We start from the raw sequence: 25061 nt of genomic DNA, 5'->3' as shown, positions 1-25061 counted from the left end.
GAACAGTCACTTCGAAGCTTTTATTTCTACACAATATTCCGGGCACAACCGAGTTCCCAGACAATAGTTGCAGCCTCTCACAAGTGCGAAGTTACAGCGGACTCACAACATTCTTATACTATCTTGAAGGGCGGTACCACAAAAGCCCCAAGCCCACCCGGAGTTCACCAGACATGAGATAAGACTTTTACAGACATCATTCAATACACATTGACTTCAACCACAGACAAATGGTCTATTGTTGTGGAAATAGAGGAGGCATCCCAGACAAGCCGGCACGAGCAGAAATTGCGACATCACTCACAAAGACATATCCGCAGATAAAAGTTCTACTGAGGAAATAAATAAATTAAAACAGTTATGACTAAATCTGGGCAGAAGACCCTCTTCACAATAGAGCACAATATTCAGTGGGCCTTGCAATATCAGTCAAAATCCAGTAAAAACTACAATAAAACAGTAAAACTGCTCCATGTCTTGGATGTCGACAAGAGCTTCTTTTTGCGGCTGCACAATAAACACTTGCACATCCGTGACTTGATAAGAAACCTTAAATTTGTTGAGGTCTGGCCTTGGGGATTGATGAGATCATGTCAAGCTTTTCATGATCCATATCTTTTTTTGCGCAATCCAAGGGTGCAGTTCAAGGCAGGAGGTACATAATATGATGTCAAATTTAAGAGACGCATTTGAGAACTGCCCGGGGAAATGTAGCGTCCGGGTACTAGCTGTGACAGGAGCTTCATGACTGAAAAGCTTTGAGAAGCAGAGCAAAATTGTTATGTTCATGATGATACTTTATTGTCAGGAGTTTGCTGTAAGGATTATAGCACGGATGAGAGGAGAAAAGTTTGCAGATTCTTCTGTTGGATTGAGTTAGGAGGGAGAGAACGAGTCACTGCTTTATGTGAAAGAATTATGGTGTTGATTTGCTGGAAAGTCAAATACGTCTCTGGGATAATTACTGTCACATCTTTAGGCAAACAAGGCTTGCTTGTCTGGTTGAGATTTCTAAATGGGCTTTGGGGTTGTTACTTTTTGAATGACAAATTGATACAAATGAGCCAGAAAGAGGGGCCTATTGGGGCAATTTTGTTCAAAAAGGGATTCACATTACAATAGCATGTTTCAATTCCTTCCAGTATCCAACAAGTTCGTAATAGCCATTGAGGGGGATTTGACCAACATTCCACAGGCCACAATCAACAACCCGTAAGAGATATTTTGTACTGCCTGAGGCAAATGGCGATCACACCAGACGTATGTTTATTTATTTATTTATTTAAATTTTTTTTCAGAGCTCAGTATTGTTCATTCGGTAATCTTACCGATTCAACATGTCATCATCATTGCTCTCTTTTTTTTCTTCCTTTTTTTTTTGTGTGTGCATGTGTGCATGCATGTGAGTGTGTACTCATTAATTCACCTAAAACCTATTAAGAATCCCATACTGTTCACCTAAACCGAATACTTCACAATCCAGCTAGAGTCGTGAGGTTGTCAGGAGACCCGAGGAAGGATCAAAGAGAAGAAAGGAAAGTGAAATCCAGCACCGACCAGACATCACCTACTACCCACCGGGTTATCAACCAGTCTTTCACCAACCCCAGAAACATCTAAATTCCAACAAATTAGGGGGACTTCAAGAGACCAAAGGAAAGACTGAGTGAGGAAAGGAAGGAAGGATAGATGAAGCAGAGCGAGATCCACAGACATCAGCCTCCACCGATTCAATGACCAGAGGAAGAAGCAGATTGTGTTTGAAATTCGATACAGTAGATGCTGGTGTGGTGGATCTGGCATGCATGAAAATGTCCACCAAAGAGGGGAGCCGTTGACCCCGGCCCCGAAAGAGCAAGCACAACCCCCCAGGTCTCCCCAGGCCATGGCAGCGGCAAGGGACAACCCCCGGGCCCGGCAGGGGCCACCGGCCGGAGAGCAAACCCAGGAGCCAGGGGCGCCCCCCACCCCAACACGGCCCGACCAGACGTATGTTTAAAAGGAACTGCAAGCAGACCTCCATGTGCAGATGATATAAAGTTGACCAGGGAGCTCACAGATCTGTGAAAAGACCACTTGGAGACCACCTTCCACCTGGATCGTACTTGTCTGTGTGTGGACCTGTATCGACACTTGCCAGTTTTCAAGCACAACTGTTCTTTCTACGCATAAAGAGCACTGTCAGTAGTACAACATAAAAAAATCTGAGGTGGGCAATTGACAAAATTTTGCTGGTCCGTCATTCGTCGGTGCTTTGGCCATCCTTCTATCATCGTTAGTCCGTCATTTTTTCAAGCCGAACCAAACTGTAATCATCAGTTTGTTATTTTATTTCAACCACACGATTGTCGTCACTTCATCACCATTATTTTCGGACTGACAGACAAAGGTGGGCATGCCGTCAATACTTACAGACTGTCCGTAGGTCTGTCTTTTGTCAACAAAAGATGCCCAGTGACGGACTAAACGGTCTGCCGGTTTCTGACCCCGTTTTTTTGACGATTACACTGATGGACAAAAAACAAATTCCGTCAGTGCTTAGTCAGTCAGTGACAACGAAATCTAATCAAACATATAAAAATCCGAAATATAAATGTCAATACTAGCAAACTATCCGATGATGGTTTATAGCTAAACCGCAAAGCACTTCACCCCAAATATTGACATTACTATTGAGCCCGTTCTCTCTCCGTCTTTCCTGACATGAGAGAATATGCTGGACACATAATTCATGCACATATCAGTTCTGTAACTCGTGAGCTCAGTGCACTGCTGAGAATAGCAAGAATAGCTGATGGCAGTGACTGACCTAGTCATGAGTAAGACCTCAGTCAGATCCCAAAAGACTACAAAATAGGCTCAGCTTTTAATCTCTCCGAGCAGCAGGCAGGAGGTGCTAGGCAGCGAGGGAGGGAAGTCACTGGGCTGCTTTGTGGAGTGCTTCTAGCGATAAACCTTTTTCCTAATGTAGACTCTCACATACGCTGTCCTCCTATACTCACTTTCATTGACTTTTTTTTTTCCCGAAGTGCAGTCTCATATCTCAAGGTGTTTATGTTCTGATCAAAAGAACCAGAGCTCCGTGACAACAGCTTTCTGCAAGACCATCAGAGCTTGTCCCCACCTCTCACCTACTTCAGAATCAGCAATAAAATACCACTTCAACACTTTTTATCCATCTTACCAAACTTGACTTGGGTACATATTACACAAGTTTTACAGAAAAATGAATGTGGAGAATAATTCTATTTAGTGCTGGTGTCTTTTTCCTTATATCTAGTTGTATTGTGTTTTTAGTATTTCTGTCTGTACTTGTAAGTTGATATAACTTGTTTATACATACGCTTGATCTTAAATTCTTACATGTGTCGTGATTTATTTTTTTATTTTTGGGAAATCACTTTTGCAAGGAGGCACTCTGTGAATCTTCATAATTGCATCATATTTGTATTGTTTTCAACAATTTATCGATTTCTACTTGTGGATACGTAGAACTTACCAAGCAACCATGCATTACATTTTGTTATAAATCTGAATAAAGGTAGAGGGTAGAGGAATTTATTTGAACTCATTTTGTGTCTTCACTCTAACAAAGCATTTCACTAATATTGCGTCAGTCAATAATGCTCTTTCAAAGATAGCAGAATTAGTAATTCCAAGCAGAAGCAGACAATACAAAATTCTCAGTCACTAAATTTTAATGTTTGACTGAGGTTTGCATTAGTTCCAGCGAGACTAATGAACAGATTGCTCAAGTAAATGCACTTTGGTAAAATAAATAAATAAATTAAAAATCAGCTTGTAGATTGTTTTTCTTTCTCAAAATACTTCTAAGTAACAAAAGTAATATGCAAAAAGGGATAGTAGTGCTCTTATCAGTTGACACAAGGGAATAGCAGCTTTTAAAGCATTTAGCTGTAATTTAATTCAGGAGTGACATAATTGGTTTTAATTAGATGTTTATGCAGTGAAGTGTCGGTGTTGCTAAATCATTACTGAGACTGCCTGGCAGGTTCCTGTGATGCTCACACTGGGGACAAGCGGTGAGACACACAATCTTAGTGCCAGAACTCCTTCAGCAGGTTTCAATTTCACTTTCGCTCAATTTTTGACACTGCTGAATACATTTGGCTGCTTGTTGTAATAAAGAGCACGTTCAATCATGGAATTAGTGCTTATGATGCTGGACCTCCTTTTTGCAGCTCTAACAGTTTCAGCTAGGAATGTGTTTATTGGAATTTTTTGCCATGTTTCCAGAAACACATTTGTGAGGTCAAACATATGTTAGACAAAAAGACCCAGCTCTCAGTCTTAGGTCTAATTCATCCTAAAACTTAGATAATATGATTTCAGGTTTTGTGTTTTGCGTTCATCTGGTTTTTCTTTGTTCTGTGGCAGATATTGATACGGTTTGAAAAAAACTTTCTGCATATCCACAGCAATGACTTTTGCCCATCCCGTCACTTGGCATTGTCTAAGGACAATCCTGTTTTGTCCACAACGGCGTCTAACGGGGCTGCTTTGGAACAGAGTGTAAATGAAAAAATGTAAGTGCACTGGGCAGCGTCATCTCAAAGAAATTTGTACAGCCTTCCTTTCTGCAGACACAAGTATAAGCACTGCTTGTGAAGATGTCAAACTGAGTTTGAAATAAAACTGTTTCTTGGACGGTATAATAACTCATCATCAGTTGCAGTTCTGTGTCCCTATGAAACTTTCCAATTCCGGGTATTTTGTTTTGACATTGTTCATTTCAGACCAGAGACATATAGCCTAGTGAGTAAATTCTTACAGAATATAGTCCATGATGAGAAATTGTGTTCAGTGGAATAAAAGCATTTGGGTTGATGACAGTAAATTTAACAATAACTTAAAAAATAATAATTTGAGACAGTTTGATGCCACGGGTGTCAAACTCATTTTTGTCGCAGGCCACTTTGTAGTTTTGGCTTCCCTCAGAATGCCGATATGATGGTGAAACCAAATAAATGTTGATAGATTACTCGTTTTGAAATCAGAAGTCAAGAATAATAGATTGTTCAATTATTGTTCACGTTACTATAAAAAGCGTAACAAAAAAATCTTGCAAAATGCATCCATCCATTTTCCGAACAGTCTCCATTGTGTTTATTCTGCGTGACAATTGAAATGTTGGCACGGATTTTAGTGGCAGGCCGGTTCTGGCCCCGAGGCCTTGAATTTGACACCTCTGCTGTAATATGTAATGTTTTCCTTTTTTTCTTTGCAAATGCAATGGTTTGGTTCACTTGCTTACATTTTTAGGGTTAATAACCAGCCTGCTTTTAAATCGAGGGATGCTTCTCATTCTATACGCAACAATATTAACAACAACATATTTTAGAAAACATATTTAAAAGAAAACAAAGTAACTACATCTGTTTGTCAAACCTCACAAATTGCCACTTGGGGACAATAAAGACCTCTTGAACCCAAGTCAAACAATTCATTCAGTGACACTATGTTTCCTTTTTCAGATTTCAAAACTGTTTACCCCATTGACAATACAGTTTTTGACGATTTCTGCTGCCGGGCTTTATGTATTTCATGTTAATGACGGTCCATTTGCTGCCCTCTCTGCTCTTGCAGACGGATGCTGCTCTGATGTACGATGCTGTGCACGTGGTGGCCGTGGCTGTGCAGCAGTCCCAGCAGATCACTGTCAGCTCATTACAGTGTAACCGACATAAGCCTTGGCGCTTTGGGAACCGCTTCATGGCCCTCATCAAAGAGGTAGATGTTTCTTTATCTGCTCCCTGTTCTTTCGTACATGCTTTTAGGAAAGCAGGTGGAGACTGAATTTAAACGAGGTTGAGGGATAATGTAATATAAGAAACAGGGAATGAATGGTGCTACTGTTACTGCATTTTGTGTAGTGAATGTAGCCCAGCTGTACAGAGGGAGAAAATGTGAGCCTTTTCTCTCAAGTAGAAATTAGACCCCACAATAAAAAAACAAAAAAAACAAATTAAAACTGTGATAGCTGACCATTGTTAGTTGCACAATAAGGATAAGGCTTGGATTTTGTTTGGAAGGCTATAATAATCAATTAACCACCTGTTAAACGTCTTGAGCACAACTTTTTATTTTTATTTTTATTTTTATTTTTATTTTTATTTTTATTTTTATTTTTATTTTTTATTTTTATTTTTATTATTTTTATTTTTATTATTTTTATTTTTATTTTTGTTATTATGAACACAACTGTACACTATGGAGGCCACAAGTTCAGTGCTATAGATCACTGTGTGCGTCAGGCCCATTTTGTTTTTGGACAGGGAGCATTTGACGCTCTGCTCTCTTCGGTGAGCAGAAGGGTGGCGAGGCGAGAGCAATATGACAAGAAGAGTGACGAGTGGCTGCAATTCTGTTAAGATGTTGCAGTTATGTTCATCTCACACACACCTGCCTGCTGCCAGAAGTGAACATGTATTCAGCTTAACTGACAAGGCACTTAAAAGTGCCTTGAAGTACATTCAGTCTTGAAACTTTTTATTTTTAATCTTTATTTATCCAGGTAAGGCATCTGAGAACAGATTATCTTTCGCAATGTCGACCTGCAGTGGCGAATCTAGACAGTTGTATCAGTGTTAGCGAAGGGGTGGCATGAGGTCCAGTTCTGAGTTCAGATTCAGGCAGCGGCTATAACCCACTGTTCAAATTTCCACCGGCCCGCAGCATCTGGCATAAAATTAATAATATGTGACCCGTCAACACTGGAGACCACAGTAGAAAATACACACGTACAAAAAAGCTATTTTATATTTCACCAAAAGATGGCAGCAAACCCGTGGCCACGCTCTCGGGTGTATTCAGAATACGCTCTGAGTGCACTCTGCCTTTTCGAAGACATCACTCTCACAGTCGTGTTAGGCGTCGAGTGAATTTCTGAGCGCAAGCCTAGCTGCATGACCCTTGGTATGTGACCCTTTGCAGTTTATTTCTAAAAATGGGGACTATAGCGAAGAAAAGGAAAATTGACAAAGAGGGCATTTCCAGGATAAGCGGAATTAGGCTTTTTTTTTTTTCAACTGAAATCCAAAACAATTTTCGGACTAATTTGGCAAGCGACTGCAGCTGTTTTCATGGAATTCAATATCAAGGGGCATGCAAAATATGACAAGATGACTGGGAACGAACGCTGTGGAACCTTAAAGCTACTGGAAGCTGAATTTTCACCCCTCCACACACATTTTCACCTTACCAAATCTGTCTCTCTCGCTCACACCCCTGACCCCGGGGGTATGTAAACTTATGAACACAACTGTATGTCTGCCAAATAGTGTTGAATGGTGATATATTCTCACCCTCATTTTTTTTATTTTTTATGGATGGCCTATTTGGCATCCATCAGAGACTACTTTTCCTTCCCGCAGACACACATAATATTTCACAACACATTAAAGCTTGATGTCAAATCAAATGTACTTTTTACTGTTTGGTGCATTATTATTTTTTTTATCTTTAGGCCCACTGGGATGGCCTGACTGGGAGAATAACTTTCAACCGGACCAATGGCTTGAGGACAGACTTCGACCTTGATGTTATCAGCCTGAAGGAGGAGGGGCTAGAGAAGGTTATGTCCCTCTATATTGTGTGCACATTCATTAATTAGATGGGTAAATAATCAGTAAGTAGAGACTTGAGATCGGAATTTGACAACTTGGAAGGGCACGCAAGAAATTGGTAAATACTGAGAAATTTGCATTGGGAAAAAAAAGATATAATCCACAAGTCACTAAAACAATTATTCCAAAATTTACGTACTCTCCCTCACTCTGTTGAGAGGAGCTGTTAATGAACATAAAGTGGATGCATGCATGATTCAGCTATCCAGGAATTCACAAGGATAAAATTTGCATCAAAAGCAACAGAAAACACAATAAGCAAGTCTAAAGTTAACTTGCATTTTGAGGATAAATTGTCAGTTCATAATTTACAGTTTAGAAGTCCTCAAACGCAAATCAAAATACAAAATAATGACTTTCTACATAGTGGAGATTATTATTTGCTAAGAAGATTAGCTTGAGCTATTGACTAGACTTGCCTAGTTTTATTAAGATCCAGATTATTAACAGACATTCTGACATATATGATAATAATAATAAACTCAAATGAAAGTAAAAAACACTTCACACTTGAGCAGTGCTCGACCTGCGGCCTGTGTGTGCATGCACCTCTATGAATAATTTAGTCCATTAATAAAAAACCCTTCAGAAGCCCTCCAGCCTCATGAAGCCTGAATTAAAGCGTTGATTTGCAATTACAAAGGCTATCTCGAGTCAGTCAAATACCAAAAGCCCTGAGGGGACTTTGGCGGATGTGGGTTGGAGTGTTTGTGGTCCTTCGTTATGATGATATGGGCATGTTGGTTGGACAGGACAGAAGGTTAGTGATGAGAGGATTTTCCATTTTTAAGAAAGGACATAAGTTATGGTTAAGGGCCGTACCATTCTTTGTTCTCCTTTTATATTTGTCATCATCACCATTTTACTTAAACCACCCCCCAAAAAAAAACCTGAGGCCAATTTAGCTCCAATATAATCTTTAAAACAAAACTGCAGTGTAACCACAGAGGTTAAACACAACGGGCTGTAGATTCAAAGACAGCACAAATGCAGGCAGGTCTAAACGTTGCACGAACTTCTACAAGAAGTTTGACATTTTATATTGAACACAAAAGCGCATAGTTATTTGGATTACAATTGATCTTGCATGTTTGGAGTGTTTCTCGATGTACGCGACCAAACTCATGAATAATGAATGAAGGTTTTTCTATATTTTTAGATTGGCACCTGGGACCCTCCAAGTGGCCTTAACATGACTGACAACCAGAGAGGGAAGACGACGAACGTATCGGATTCCTTATCCAACCGATCCCTCATCATCTCAACTATACTGGTATTTAATTTTCTGCTTTTTTTTATCAAATATACAGTATTTTATGATGAAGGCAGGCCCTTGCTGTCAATGTGATGCCTGAGGCCAGATTTTATATGGTGCCTAACTCTATCCACATCTTATTGAAATTGATGTAACCCAAATAAGTGTTTGATTCTGAAAAAAGTGAAGAAAGTGGCTTTTTAAATATTTCATAAATACTATTTGGCCAACCTTTACATGACAAAGTTCAAACGGGACAGATTATTGTTTGCATTGCTGACCCAATAATAATAATAAATAATAATAAATAATAAACCCAATAATATAATAATTACAAAATTGACCAGATGTAAATTATAAGCAGGTTTAAATAATGCAATGAAAATATCGATGTTGAGAGTCTGTTTGCCATGTTTCTTGCTGTAATGATGTTATGATCTGTTTGTTGTTTAGATTACATTTAGTTTTGTTTCATGGTCTTGTTTCCTTGTGCCTTTTTTTATGTCTTTACTTGTCTTACCTGTTCTCGTCATGCTAGTCGCTTGTGTTACCCAATTAGCTCCCCCACCATTCATGTCTTGACCAGGTTTTAATTGTTGTGCCGTCATTTTGCTTGGATTTAGTTCCCTGTTTCCTTTTCAGCCTTTAACTGATCATTGTTTCTGTTGGTTTTCCTATCAATTCCCGTTTGGGAGTCCTTTTATATTATTGGTTTGCTACTCTGTGTCTAGTTATGTGGACTTCTATTAAGTTAGTGTCATTTTTCAAAAATGTCTTGTTTGCCATATATTTGACGTTTGGAGAAGTACATCTCGTTTTGAGCTCATCCTACACTCCTGGCCTTGCCTCCTTACAATTGGGTCCATCTTTTTGTAACTACCACAACGACCCAATACTTGTGACAGATGAGACATTGCATGGCTGTTGACGAATGGTGTCTCAAGACGACTTTTGAAGGAGGTTTAGACTACCCAGAGAGTCTCTCCATGGGTGAAAAAGAACATGGGAGAGTACTGCAGAACATTGACAGCTGGTAACGCAACCATAATTACAGGCAGTCAGACTTTTTTGTTTGTTCAAATTTGAAAAAAAAAAAAAGTAGACTTTCAATATATTTATTTATTTATTTTTACAAAATATGAGGGACATTAAGAAGCTTGAAACTCTGCGTAGGATTTGAGGTGCAAAACAATTTGAAGCTTTAAGTCGAGACAATATTTTGGTAAACGTGATGCAAAGCCTGTAGATCAGTGGTGGGCAAACTCGGTCCTCGAGGGCCGGATTCCTGCAGGTTTTGGATGTTGTCCTTCTCCAACACAGCTGATATACAAGTATGATCAGCTCATCAGCAAAGTCTACATAAGCCTGATCACGACCCTGTTGATTGGAATGAGATTGTGTTGGAAGAGGCAAACCTGCAGGACTCCGGCCCTCGAGGACCGAGTTTGCCCACCCCTGCTCTAGATCATGATTCCAAAGCAATGCTGCTGCTGGTCATTCAAATGAGGGGAAGCTCTATTTTATTTTATTTTTATGCCTCAGACAGATCGTCCAATCATCACTTTCGTCACTTCATTTTTTGGAGGGGCATTTAGGGGAAGCTGAGCTTACGTTGCAGTTTTAGAGCAACCGCCACTGTTCTGAAGGCAACCGCTGAAATGAATATCCTCAAGCACTCAAATTTTTCTTTTTTCAATTCTATTCTTACATGCAGTCCAAACCCGTTTGTCGCTCCATAACAATGCTACCAACACCCATAACTAAGAAACTAGAGTTAACATTCCTCCTTATATAAAGTGAACTAAATTGTAGAAGTGAAATTCTCCAAGCCCAGACTCCAGAAAGTCAGAGTTGGCAGGCAGACATCAGGCATGGGGATCCCCCAAGGCTGTGTGCTAAGCACTCTCCTGGTACAGAAAAGCTATATAAATCTGATGCATTATTATTATTATTACAACCTCTTCACCCATGAATATATTTCCTTCCACTTCACTAAATGTCTTTCTCTGTGCAGACGCCACAGTCTCTTTTTCTACTGTTACGAAAGAGCCTTTCGTGACTTCACTGTGATGACTGACATTAGCTAGTGATAGCAGTTGACCTCCAGTTGACTTTTGCTTTGTTAGTTTTGTTCGGTGATGCATCATTGCCGTTAAAAACAAAACACTGTTGTTAATTTTTGTTGTTGTTGTGAAGCTAAAATGATTATTGTACATTGACAAAGTCGACATGTCGACTAGTCGGTTCTAATATTAAAACTAGTAGTATTAATACTAGTATTTTTTCTAGTATTTTATTTTTCCCAAGAAGGAAGCACATCCCTATTTAATTTTTTTTTAAAGGCCACTATTTATCGACGCTCTGCTCTGTGCAATTTAAAAGTCTCTCAGCAGAATAGTCTGGTCATAAAGACAAAAAGTATGTTCCGCTCACAGCCATTCCAGTCTGACAGTGTGCATAATGTGCAAATGAAACCTCGCAGAATATAATGTGTAATTATTGGCAAATCAAAACATAAAGGCCCTCAGCCATGACAAACTTCATCCAAAGATGTCACTTTTTATAGCTTTTCCACTTGAAAAATCTCCTACTGCTTTACTTAAGCTGCCTTTTACTTTGAGAGCACTTTTTGGCGATGCTGCTGTCCAATTTAGAAGATGATGCACAGCACTCTCAAACTGCCAGTTTATTGCCTCAGTACAATAAAATACAGTTTTGCTGGTAGTTAAGTTTCAAGTTCAGACATTGGAATTGAATTTTATGGTTTATGGTTCCGCTTTCCTTCAACTCATTTATCAGTCATATTGTATTATCTCCGTTGCAAGGAGCCAGAAAGAAGAATTCAGTCATCCTTTTTAGCTGGTAATGTTTGGAATTTGAGGATTACACCACAATAAGATCAAAGCTAAAAAAAAAAAAAAAAAACTTTAAAAAACTTTCTTCAGTTTGTGAAAGATCCTCAATTTTGCAGTCTTTTGTTAAAATAATCAGGGTCGCAATCAATTTCTGACCTCTAATTTGAGACCATTAAAATGTAGTTAGCTTTTGACCAACTTTTGTGTTTGTTTTTTAATGTTTAACATAAGCTACAAGTGGGAACCCAGTGTTTTTTAAAGCAATTTTCTAGCTTCTTGTTATTTGCAAGGCAAGTGTAAAAATAGCTAAATCAAGTCAATTGTAGGTTGTCATTATCATGAGCTTTCTTCCCTCCCGAGCATGCTGTGAAGTGATTGGATTGCCGTTATTAACAACTTTGTGGAAGTAATTGCCATATCAGGATCAAGTCATGGGGAGGTGTTTGATGGCTTGTGAACAGCAAGGAAAGCAGATAGGGCTGACAATAATTGGGTTTGTTACATTTGATTGATGCACACTTTCATGCAGCTTCTCCTCATGTTCACAGGGATTATGTAATATAAAACATGATGTAATTGCTGTTAAGATTTTGGCCCGTCAACATTTTATGTACTTTAGAAATCACTACTGTAATGTGGTGAAACCTTATGTAATCAAGATTACACAGTGTGTAATGTCTTCGCAGAACACAGACCGCGCAGCTTCCATTTACACAAAAACAGTCTCGGGGATATTGTAAGATACAGTTGTGAGCCATTTTATACACAGTATAGTGGAACCATGAATTTCAAGTTTTTTGTAACTCAGTTTGTTTTTCTCAAATTTATTGTATTGTAATATAGTATGAAATGTCTGATCTGTTCACAATTTTTCTGGTATGCTTACATCTGTTTAATACATAAAGCATAGAAATGTATTGTGTAATAATCAAATCATAAAATAAATAAGTAACTTGGTTATATTAAGTGTAATTACTTTACATTAGAACAAGCCGAAAGTCACAAGTACAACAACTGTAGTGTTGTATATGTACAGTATGTCATGTGTGTGGCCTAGTGAGTGATGTCAGGAGCTGTCAGGAGTCGGGTTGGCCCAACTTGGTCGTTTGGTCTGGGCATGTTGGGTGTGAGTTTTGGTCAATTGTAGCTCTTTTGCTGCTTTGTCCTATCCAGGAAATCTCTGGTTTCAATAGGTCATTTCTGTACTCCAGGTATGGAGGCCATATGCATACTTTATATTGCATTTAACGTCCCATTCTACCTCCACAGATGTGTCACGTATGATTCGATCTCTCTAAAGGGGAACTTTAGTATCCAGAATTACATTTAAAATCAGTGGTCAATGGAAGTGTCAGGTCTTAGGCTTGCAGGTCACTGCTTCACAACCCTTACAAATACCAATTTCTAATTTCTTCTTAGTCGTTTTATAAAAATGTTTGACTGATGATATAGAGATATTGGCTACCTTACATTGAGTGACAAGTAGACAACAGCTGATCAATGGTAAAACTTCACCACAGCCAATATTGATTCGGAACTTAATTGTCTGCAACAACCCCAGAAGAAGCCTTATTTGTCTATCAGATCTCTAGATTCCACTCTACTGGAAGCTTCCATCACGCCGCTGTTCACTGTCAGCTGGCTGACTATCAGCTGTGGGCCAACGCTCACCACTCCTTTAGCATAGCACCACTACATATACATTCTTTCTTGTCTTTGTTACATTTACGTGGCAAATTGATGCAAAGTTTATGGACATGCTATACCTGCACTTCTCTACAACTGTGATTATTTAGGACCTGCCAACACCGATGACTACGTTTACAGCCAGGCAATAACCCTTTTAAAACCCGAATATTGGCAATATTCTGGATTTGAAAGGCCATTCGCAAAAACTCGAATATGGTCTTATTCGGGTTTTTAAAAACCCGAATAAGATCCCTGGGTGACCCCTTTCATAACCCGAATTATTGTGCATATAAACACATTCGATCGATCAGGGCATTGTTTTTTTGTTTCTTCCAGCGTCAGCACTTACTGCTTTCGTCACAGCTGCATGTCCCACCCTAAACAACGCCTGATTGGTCCGACCTAAAAAAGGTCTTTGCGAATGGATCAGCGGCAGCAGTACAAGATAGTTTCTCTTAGTGTTTGTGAATGCCACGAGATTGCTGGCAAGGTTACCTGTTCACGTTCCCATGTAGATTAGACAATGAATGTGCACATATGAACCTGACTGTGTGTGTGTGAGTGTTTTAATTGGAGATATGCTTTTAAACTGTGACACTTTAACTTAAACTTTTCTAAGTGTAGCAACCCTTAAATGAGTCTAATTTAATGAGGATTTTCATCATTTTCGCCCTACTAAGAAAAATCGATATCGGTAACCCTAGAGGCAGTTAGTTGATGGTAATGCAGGCAAATGTCCAAATGCTATGAGTTTGTATAAAATACCAAGCAATGTACATACTTGTCCTTTCTCCCATATTTCACAGGAGGAGCCATACGTGATGTTCAAGAAGTCTGATAAGCCTCTGTATGGGAATGACCGTTTTGAGGGCTACTGCATCGACCTGCTGAGAGAGCTCGCCAACATCTTGGGCTTTACCTATGAAATCCGCTTAGTAGAAGATGGAAAATATGGTGCCCAGGAAGAAAACACAGGCCAGTGGAATGGCATGGTGAAGGAATTAATGGACCATGTACGTCTTAATCATTTTCTGTAGTCACCAACCTATGTTATGCAATTTAAAAGCAGCTTTTGGTTATAGGATGCTATTGAAAAGTCTAAAAAAAAAACAAAGGACTCTTGGATACCTAATTACTTATTTATTCATTGAGAATGCCGATATTGACCACAAAAGTCTAAAGCAGTCACATTTTAGTTGATCTGCTCGGAGATGTGAAGGGAATTAAAAGTACCCGGTAGATACTGTATATTTCAGAGTAAAGTGCTGCAAGGAGAGCATAGATCCTGTGATGAGTTGTTTCCCCTCTAGACCCTATTAAAACATACACAATCTGCTCACAGTTACCAGTAATTGCTCCCAACAACATCCCAGTTACGCTAAACTGCATAGATAGAAAAATAGCAGCCACTGCGCAGTCAATATCTGACCCATTAGAGGTAACACCCAATAGGTGTCAAGCACTTCTTAACTCAGACTTCTGCCCTCGATCAATACACTGTACGAATTGTGTGTGTCACAGTAGCTGCAGCATCGAGGCACCGATTTAACCCTGGAGAACCCACGGCGTCAAATTTGGCCCCTATAAATTCTGCTACTCAAATAACAAAGAACTTTTTTTTTTTATTTATTTTTTTATTTTATAAATTTAACTTCAAAAGTCCAGAGTGACACTTCTGACCCCTGCATGGGGCCATCTAGTGGAGGAATATTGCACTTACATGAGCCAGAGTGGTGGTGACAAGATGGCTGGCAACATGCTGTTTTGTTGAGCTGGAAATCAATCCAAACAAAACCATCTTCTCAGCAAACCATCAGATGGCAAAATTGTGTTTTTTTTGTTAATCTATTTCATATCATGTTGCAGAATGCCTAAGAGTATGTTTTATATATATATATTTTGATAAATTAGCAACAATGAGCTAGTTAAAAAAAAAAGGGTTAAAATTGAAAAAACATATATTTTGGTGTTCAGTGAACTTATAGCAGTCATTTAATGTATAATTCATAATTTTAGAAGAAAAGGGTTCTTGGGTTCTCCAGAGTAAAAAAGTGGCTATTTCAGGCAGGAAAACTAAAAACGTTTTTCAAAATGTTCAAAAGCTCAGGAGGCAAACGTAACGATAGCACTTGACTAGGGCATGCCATGAAACAAATAGCGATTTTCTTAACCACAACGAGCAACAGAAAAGGGGTCTCAGATAAAACAATCTCTAAAGTAAATAACATGGGATCATGACAGTGACGTTGTACTATTCTAGTCATTACAAGACTGTGCACTGTCAAGATGATAATGAAACTGTTGTTTTGCAATAAAATTACTTTATTTATTTTAACCATGATGCATGAATATAAATGATAATTGCAGTTGTATAGCAATTGCCTTGCTAATATCTCCATAGGAGTCAATACAGGACATTCTAGTCTAGAGTACGATAGCCTAACTGCTCATAAATGTATTTGGTGTCGACTGCTCCCTGTAGTATGCTTGTAAATGCTTCTTTTAAGCGAATGCTAATGACTCGATTTATTTTTTGAAACAGTCCTCACCATCTTATATTGCTTGAAAACACATTGATGAAGTGAATGCTGAAATGAAAATGTATTCTGCAGCTTCAGGGTTTAAGGGGTGCTTGAAAAAGAACGTGGCGCATGTAAAGATTGTGTTTTCTTAATGTGATTGCCTGCAAACGTTTCCTGTGCCCTTAACTTATGGCCTATCCTTCTTCCTTTTTATGTTTATTGACAGAGAGCTGATCTGGCAGTGGCGCCACTTGCCATCACATACGTGCGTGAGAAGGTTATTGACTTCTCCAAGCCCTTCATGACATTGGGTATAAGTATACTCTACCGCAAGCCAAATGGGACCAACCCAGGGGTCTTCTCCTTCCTCAACCCCCTCTCGCCTGATATCTGGATGTATATTCTGCTGGCTTACTTGGGTGTCAGTTGTGTGCTGTTTGTCATAGCCAGGTAACATGTCACTTATCAGTGATCACACAAAAGTCAGTGTCTTGCTTCAATGCTACCGCTCAACGTTGCCTTTATGACTAACGACAGGCTACTCTCAGTAATTACAGAAGCAGTATCCTGAGCATGCTGAATTGGTGAAGCATCCTTGAGCTGACAAACTGATGGTCATGTATACAGTCTCAGATGCTACATCATTGTCACGTAACGCCTTTAATTCAACGATCACAATTCTGCTTTGTTTGGAAAATTTGAGGTTTTTAGGCTGTAAGGTTACGCCTGGCCTGTTTCTAACAACAATGGTATCAACAAGAAGAAAACCTCATAGACCCTGACAACCATGAGAAACACAAACCTTGGACTGAGACGCTCTATATTTTAGGGTTGTGTGGATGTGTCTGAGAGTGACAGGAAATATGAATGTTTGTGGGACGCTGCACTTCTCCCAACCTTTCCCTCATTTTTCCCGGTCTCTCAGAGTACTTGTTGTCTTTTCTCTTTCTTTCACCATGCCTCAAACACGTTGTAGAAACGAAGGGACCCAGACAATGTGCTTTTTGACCCCAAAAATAATGGCAAGCAAGAGAGCAATAACTGTGGAAACTGGTATTGATCAGGATATTAGTCATGCTGTATCTTGTAGTGACAACAGAAATACAACAATAAGGGAGTTTACCTGGAATAAGGCGAGTAACCACCATGTAGTTACCATTCAAATTAGCTTTGTCTTTGCTGATGTGACCCAAGGTTATGTGAGCCAGGATATGCCATTGGTCGTTTCATTACGCAAACATCCCAGAATTAATTTACACCACCCGCCACAATAGCAATCTAGTAAAGTAGAATAAAGAAGCGCTGGTAATGGTGTATCTTTTGAATCATTTTTTTAATGTAGCAACAGTATATTAAACAAAACTGTTTAATTTGTGTGCATTTTTCTATTTGGCGGTTCATCTCCAACAGACATTAACACACAATTACAGTTCAGCATTTGCACCTTTTTTTGGGGGGGGGGGGGGGGGGTGGCTGCGAGGTTATAGTTTGAAGCATGCTGAGAAAAAGAAAAGTTCAGGTTAACTGTAAAACTTTCAGCAGGCATTGGCTGGCTTCCGCCATGACTCGACAGTTTTACAGTTAGCACGTATGTTTTCTGATGTTACTGGCATTATGATTACCCAAAAATCAAAAGGCAGCAACTGTCATCTAAGTTGGCTCAGAATATGCAACTACTTTATTTTATACCATAATAAGAGTTTTGGTAAGTGCATACAGTCCCATATCTCTTTTCTCCTGTACACAAATGCACGACTGGCAGTTACATGTTTTTTTTAGAAAGCTGCAGATGAAAATCTCATAACATTATGAAATCAGTTACAGTATGAATAATATACAGACTTATGGACATGAAGAGAGACTGTTTCTCCATGATGGAAGAACGTGTTCAATAAGACTACGTTCAACTAAGTAATAGTAAGTCCAGCAACAAAAATGTAAGTTCTGTGCCTCACACAAATAAAACAGCAGTGCGTCAGGCATATATAATTAGTCATGAAAATATTTAATATCATTTTAAACATATTTTAGCTTTCTGAATGAACCTGTCGTATTTTTAATGAGACAAAATATTCAATATATATCTATAAATCTGTAACTGAAAAAAAAATCAATTTAGGAAAGTCTTGTTGCACATTACACATATTAAAAAAATAAATATACACATTTTAACTCATGATGCCATAAATATATAGTTCATTGGAAAGCTATTTTGTCCATTTAACTTTTTTTCCAGGACTGATTGACAGCTCAATATTTTATATTTTAAAAGAAAGAAAGAAAGAAAGAAAAACTGCCCATTTACACCAGAAATATTAAAGGAACTGACGTGAGAGGCAGAAGTTGGGCCCAGGACAATGACTCAATCAAAAGTAACATTTATTAGAAAAAAACATCAAGTAACAAACCTATTGAGGGTTGGACGTGGCAGTGGCTGAGCCTTGTTTCACATTACACATACATATCAAAAAAAATATATATATATATATTTTAACTCATGATGATGATGATAAATATATAGTTCATTGGAAAGCTCCTTTGTCCATTTAACCAACACCTGACCACGCACAGCTCTGCAACTCAACAAAAGAGAGGCAACCCAGAAAACAGAACAAGGATTTCAAAATAAAACAAGAAAAAGTGACGCAGTTTTCTTTCAATAGCACATTTCATACTCAAGGCAATTCAATGTGCGTTACTTAGACACCTATTAGCATCAACAAACACAACAGTTAACAACAATTTCCACATATTGGCTTTTATATTTGTGTGTGGATTGCGCTTGCTTTTTTCTGTTCTGTAGTGTGTGACTGATTTTATGAATGAGGCATAGTAAGAATAATGAGAAGAACTATGAGTAGCCTTTTTTTCAGGTCATTGCTTTTCACAGTGGTACATTTAAATACACCACTAAATAAAATTTTCCCCTAACAACGGAACTAATACTTACACTACATTCTCTACATTTGACAGTGTAAGACAAGATTAAAATCAGCCATTCCTTGTGACACATTTTAACATTTACACCTATATATATATATATATACTAATAATGCCCCTTAGTCAGAATCTTGACTTGTGGTCACAATCGCACGCTGAGACATGTAAAAACTATTTTAACAGTAATGATTCATCGACCTTGACATTTCTGTGGGGTGACCCCGCCCCCATGAAAGGATAAAAGATGGACATTCCTCACATATTGCAACTGATTTCTTCCCATCCATTCTTATCTGACCTTGCACAAAATATCTCTCACTGCACAGAAGATGACCTAAGATAATGCAAGGACAGTTTAATTGAAATGACAGCAGAGTAGATAAACAGTGCCAGAATAAAAGAAGAGTGTAGTTGTGTTGCCTCCTACAAATACTTACAAAAGCAACGGCAAAATAGTTCATATGCAGTCTACCCTATGCATTGTACAGATAATGATGATCATCCATTATCATGGCACATGTTAATTGTTTACCTGAATTGTTCAGGAATTGGGTCACTTGATGACATGTGGGCGCAGTTCAGCTTATGTCAGATAACCAGTACAAATTGACAAGGAAGCAAATTGAGTGAGCAGAAGAAACTCAAGAAAGTAGAAATCGGCAGGACATGCAGAGAACATTGAGCTCCACTCGTCAATGTTGGCGAGTGTCGTGGGGTGAAAAGGAAAGCACCTCATTTGCACTCCATGATGGGTTGCAGTTAGGCTGATGTCATTTCATGGATACAGACCTACATGTTCTTGTATTATGTTTTTAATTTCACTATGTTGAATTTGAATTAAAATGCAAAGTAAAAGGCTCAGAGTGAGACAAGTATATACCATGCATTACAATTTTATTAATCAAATCCATGTGTCTGTTAGAGTCTAGCTTGGACTTGCGTTCCCCCAGAACAAATCAAACCTGATTAGTATATTTAATTGTAGACCAATCAACCTTTGCTAATGCAGTGTCACTTTTATTCAACATGAATAAATGAGAAATGTATGTGCTTGCGGACCGTGTCGAGTGGTGAAATCACAAAGGCCAAATTTGGCATAATGAAAATGAACAGTTTGATCTGCTGAATATTAATATTCCTCCAGTATGACAATGAATTTATTTTCCGAACCTGTTCATTAAATTAGTTAGAGGACTTGGCTTGGATATGAGCTTGCCCATATGAGGGGTATAAATTCAAACCTACTACCCATTTTGCATTGTATTATTATTTAGACCAGGCGTATCCAAACTTTTTCCTCCAAATGCCATATACAGAAAAACTAAAGGATATAAGGGCCACATTGATTTTTTTTTATTTTATCAAGCACACCAACATCAGTCAATCAAGCAGTAATATTTGTATTTTACAGTGTTTAAAAAATAAAAGCGACCTGAACAGCTTTTTATAAGGCAAATAGTAGAGGATTTTGAAAGATTTTGGGGTGGTTAGAGACCCTGTAACCCACGAGAAAAAATCTGCCCCTGTACTGAACATCAGCAAAATTCCATTCCGACATGAGAGCAATTTTTAAAGCATTTACTTGGAAATCATTCACGTGATATGTTCAGTATTTGATTCTTGAGCAGAAAGTGGCGGAAAACATTTTTGCTTGTAAAAAGTAATTACATTTATTTCACCACAGTGTTATAAAGAGAAATGCTACTTATTTAACTGTAAAGAGTTCATTTGCATATTTTCATTTTTGAAAAAAAAAACAACCTCTACAGTATATAAAACTTTTTGGGGGGTAGAAATTTTATATATATATGCAGTATATGCTGCGGGCCGATTAAAAGTGGTCGGTGGGCCACAAATGGCCCCTTGTGCCATAGTTTGGACACCACCAATTTTATTTTGTCTTATGAAAGGTTTACCAATTTGACCAAAATCTTACAGCAATTTCTATCAAATGCATTTAATTTACACATATCACATCAGAATCTTGAAGTCAAACTATATAAGAAACTATACTATACTATGTAAAATCTAAATATTTATGCAGGGATTAATCACTCAAGTGACTAATTGTTTTCTTTTTCCCATCTCCCAGGTATGATGGCCTTAAAAAGTATCTGCCCTTTTTCAGATTTGTCTTCATGCAACTACATTAAACCTGTGTGTGTTCTTTGTCGATTGTCACAGGTTTAGTCCCTACGAGTGGTATAACCCTCACCCTTGCAACCCTGACTCGGACGTAGTGGAAAACAATTTCACCCTGCTAAATAGTTTCTGGTTCGGAGTTGGAGCTCTCATGCAGCAAGGTAGACGCCTCTGCCTGCCCTTTTCCCTAGCACAGGTCCCACTTTTTTGCTGGGGGTCAATCTTGCTCTTGTCCCAGGCCCGTGACCATGCATGGGGGCCTCTGTGCATGGACTTAGATTAGTAGGATCTAATAGATCGGACCGTGATTTGGGGTTGCAGTAAAGGATTAATTTTTTTTAATGGAAATGATTATTTTGCATGTTCTGAGCCTCCCTGCCCGTAATTAATGTAAATAATTTGAACAGGTAAGTACGCCCATAATGAGTAATATTAACTACCTTACCCACCCTGCCTGTTTGATATCCTACTAGTTTGTACCACATCTTCTCAACTAGTTGTCACCTATAAAATATGGAAGCTGCCACTGTTAATATTTGAATGAATACTTTGAATGATGTCACTCAAAACACTGTAGATGCATGTAACAAATACACATGGTAATGAGGCAGCATGTGTTTAGCATGTTTGACTTACAGTCAGAAGAAGAGTTTTAATTGCCCATAGTTGTAAATGGTGGTCTATATACGGTGCCCTCTTAAAGTATTGGAACGGCAAGGTCAACTCCTTTGAAATGCAGCTATTATTTCATGGTATTTACATCTAGATGTGGTAAACAACTCAGGACAGAAAAGGAGACTGAGGGGAGAACTGAAAGAGGCTGCAGTAAAGGCCTGGACAAACATTTCAAATGAATACTACAGTATTGTGAAGTCAATGGGTCGCTATACAGCGATACAAGTAAGGATGATGCCACCGATTATTAAATGTTGTTTACTTTAAGTTGATTTAATATGTCTCTTACAATACTTTTGCTCATGTGAAAAGTGGGTAGCTTCAAACAAGGTATTTGCATAGTGGTTTTCAAATGGGGGTGCGTCACGCACCGTGCGTGTATCCCTCGGGGTTCGTGAAGGCACTCCAGGGGTACGTGAAATTTTAGAAGAACCACTGGTTTATAGCACATCAAATAGCATGAAATAAAAGCTGGAATTATTTTACTTATATTAATCTTTTGATTTGAAACCCAAATGACTTCAGCATAGAACAAAAACAAAGAAATTGACCTTGCCGTTCCAATACTTCTGGAGGTGACTGAACATCCTGTGATTGACTGGAAACCATTCCAGGGGCGACCACCCCTCTTGCTCGAACTCAGCCGGGATACACGACTGCTCACCCGTGACCTTTATGAGGATAAACGGGAGAGAAAATGAATGGAGTCATTTTTTAAATGAGGACTTATTTCTAAGTCAGAAACACTTCAATGTGTTTGAGGCTATGCATGGTCACTATGCCTGCCTTTCATTTTTTTTCAGCAAAATGAGAAGCACCCACATATGTGAGCTGCTCTGACATGTTGGTTTACCCACATTGCAAAATATTTTATATTATTATTATTATTATTATTATATATATTATATTTATATATTTATATATTATATTTTCATGTACAGATTTTATGTGTTTGTTTTCATTTTAATGAAGTTGAGTGTAAGATAGGACAACAAAGTTAAGACAAAAATCTTTAACTGTATCTAGTACAATATCTTGCATTGAATGAATTACAGTGCATGGTTCACATTGGAGTGGGACCACAGTCATCAGGAGTGGATTATTCTAAATAGGAAGTCAGTGTGATTATTTGAAGTTAACTACTTTCATGAAAAATGTGAGTGTAATATGTTTTGAGTAATTTTGAGTAATTTAATCATTATGCAAATGGACAAAAAGCGATTCATCAAAACTTGAACAACTTTGAAACCAACATTTTTTTTTTCATGTTCAGTTAGTTAACTGTTATTATTCATTCGTAGCTATAACAACAACAACAGCAATAAAATTAATACTACTAATAATAAATCCTGTACTTTCTAGTGGCACCATTAAAATGTGGCAGCGATGATCTAACCCCTCTCAAACAAACACATTATTTACTATAGAGACATTTATCATGTCACTATGTCAAAATAGTGATTACGGTATATGCATAGTATACGTGGATATAAAAAGTCTACACACCCCTGTTCAAATTCTTATATATATATATATATATATATATAAAATAACTCGAATCACTTCAAAACGTTTTACAACATTAATGGGACCTTTAATCTGCAAAACTCAATTGGAGAAAAAAAAACATTTTAGAAAGGGAAAGTACAAAATAATAACTGACATAACGTGGTATATAATAAGTGTGCACACCCTCTTGTAACTGGGGATGTGACCATGTTCAGAAGTAACCAATCACATTCAAATTCACATTTAAGCTGTCTCTAATTAACCCCAAATAAAAATCAGTTATTCTAGTAGTCTTTTCCTGACATTTCCTTTTTTTTTTTGGTCACATTTTACAGTGCATGAGCTTCCACAGCATCAGCGCGATCTCATTATATAACAGTATCAGCCAGAAAAGAGCTAAAAAAAAGAATATCCAAGGCATGACAGTAAATATACCATGGAACACTGAATATAGTCATCAAGTAAAGAAAACATATGATATTTGAACAGGGGTGTGTAGACTTTGGATATCCACTGTACTGTATACTACGTGTGTGTGTGTGTGTGTGTGTGTGTGTGTGTGTGTGTGTGTGTAGCCAATATGGTTCAGCTCTAGTTGAGAAGATGTGGCATCTGGCCCGAAGGCTGCTCAATTAGATTCGAGGACCAGACAATGCCTGCGTAGCACCTTTCTGAATCACAATGTATAGAGGCTCCCCTGCCCGGTAGCTTGCCCCGCCCCCAGAAAATTGTGGGAAGTGCTGTTCGGTCATGACGTTACCTTGGGTACATGACAGTCAGCCCCAACCAAGTTCAGCAAACCTCATGGATCGTCTTTTTTTTTTTTTTGTGCCAGTTACTGCAGGACGGTAAGATTCTGCTCTGAAAAAATAAAATGTTGCTTTTTAAAGAAACCAGCATCCTTTAGAATGGACATCACAACTATCTTGAATTATTTGTTGTCGTTTTCTCTCTCCGATTTGAAATGGGGTAAGAATACACCAAGGGCCTAATTTATTAAGATTCCAAATAGTGAGTGGGAAATTGGGTGTTTATTCACAATAATGGAGCACATGTGCTGTAAGCAACAGGCGTAAAATAGGGAGTGGAGCTCTAGATATCCATGATGGTTTTTTTGTCCATGCAAAATGAACTGCGCTGCCTGTTTGGCAGACAGAATACTGGGTGTGCTTGATTATTAAATTAAATCAGCATCCACATCTGTTTGCCAGTTTTTGCACACACAAACCTTGAGTAAATCAGGCCAAAAGTGTGTATTTGTTATTTGCTATCACAACACAACTCCATGCGCCCTTTGGAAATGCATGATGGACCTTCATTTGTTCTTCCAAGTCTTCTCATCCTCTCGTGTATTTTTAGTGTACTGCTGTTACCTATAGTTTAAATAATTACCACAGCAATCAATTAACTGATGAGATTTTCATGATTATTATAAATACAGGGTGACCCAAAATGATTGCAACCCATACTACGGCTGATGAAAATAATTATTATCTCTTTTACTGCCAAAAACGTTCAATGACGTACACTAAAATCCAGATGAATGCTGCCAAAAACGTTAAGTGACGTTAACTAAAAAAAATTCTCAATGGACAATGCAACGTCTTGTGCGGCGCTGGTTTGCGAAATCCCAAAATACCCACTAACTATAGCCAGCAGATGGCAGTATTGTATCCCTTTTCAATGGGCTCCTGTGTATCAAATTAGGCAAAAACATGGTGGATCTTAAGGAATAGAACGTTTTCAAGGATGACGTGAATGATTAAAGCTTTTGTCACATTAATTCTAATTCACAGAGCGTCACTGAACAAAAAATATTTGTGTTAAA

The 25061-nt window shown here is 38.3% G+C and overlaps 1 protein-coding gene across 6 annotated transcripts in view; it reads left to right on the top strand.

Moving 5' to 3' along the window:
• grik2 (glutamate receptor, ionotropic, kainate 2) overlaps positions 1 to 25061 on the top strand; it is a 164285-nt gene that overhangs the window by 100553 nt on the left and 38671 nt on the right. For 5 of the 6 annotated variants that reach the window (XM_077574695.1, XM_077574697.1, XM_077574694.1 and 2 more), the window contains exons 8-13: positions 5608 to 5751; positions 7487 to 7594; positions 8806 to 8919; positions 14252 to 14458; positions 16194 to 16417; positions 21092 to 21210. In XM_077574695.1, the coding sequence (XP_077430821.1) occupies positions 5608 to 5751; positions 7487 to 7594; positions 8806 to 8919; positions 14252 to 14458; positions 16194 to 16417; positions 21092 to 21210 (916 nt within the window). Of the gene's footprint in view, positions 1 to 5607; positions 5752 to 7486; positions 7595 to 8805; positions 8920 to 14251; positions 14459 to 16193; positions 16418 to 16515; positions 17407 to 21091; positions 21211 to 25061 lie in introns of those variants that run through there. The other variant, XM_077574700.1, reaches the window with a different exon arrangement.

Source organism: Vanacampus margaritifer, chromosome 9, assembly GCF_051991255.1.
Source record: "Vanacampus margaritifer isolate UIUO_Vmar chromosome 9, RoL_Vmar_1.0, whole genome shotgun sequence".
Taxonomy (NCBI): domain Eukaryota; kingdom Metazoa; phylum Chordata; class Actinopteri; order Syngnathiformes; family Syngnathidae; genus Vanacampus; species Vanacampus margaritifer.
The sequence above is the reverse complement of the archived record's forward strand: the minus strand, read 5'-3'. Positions and strand labels throughout refer to the sequence as shown.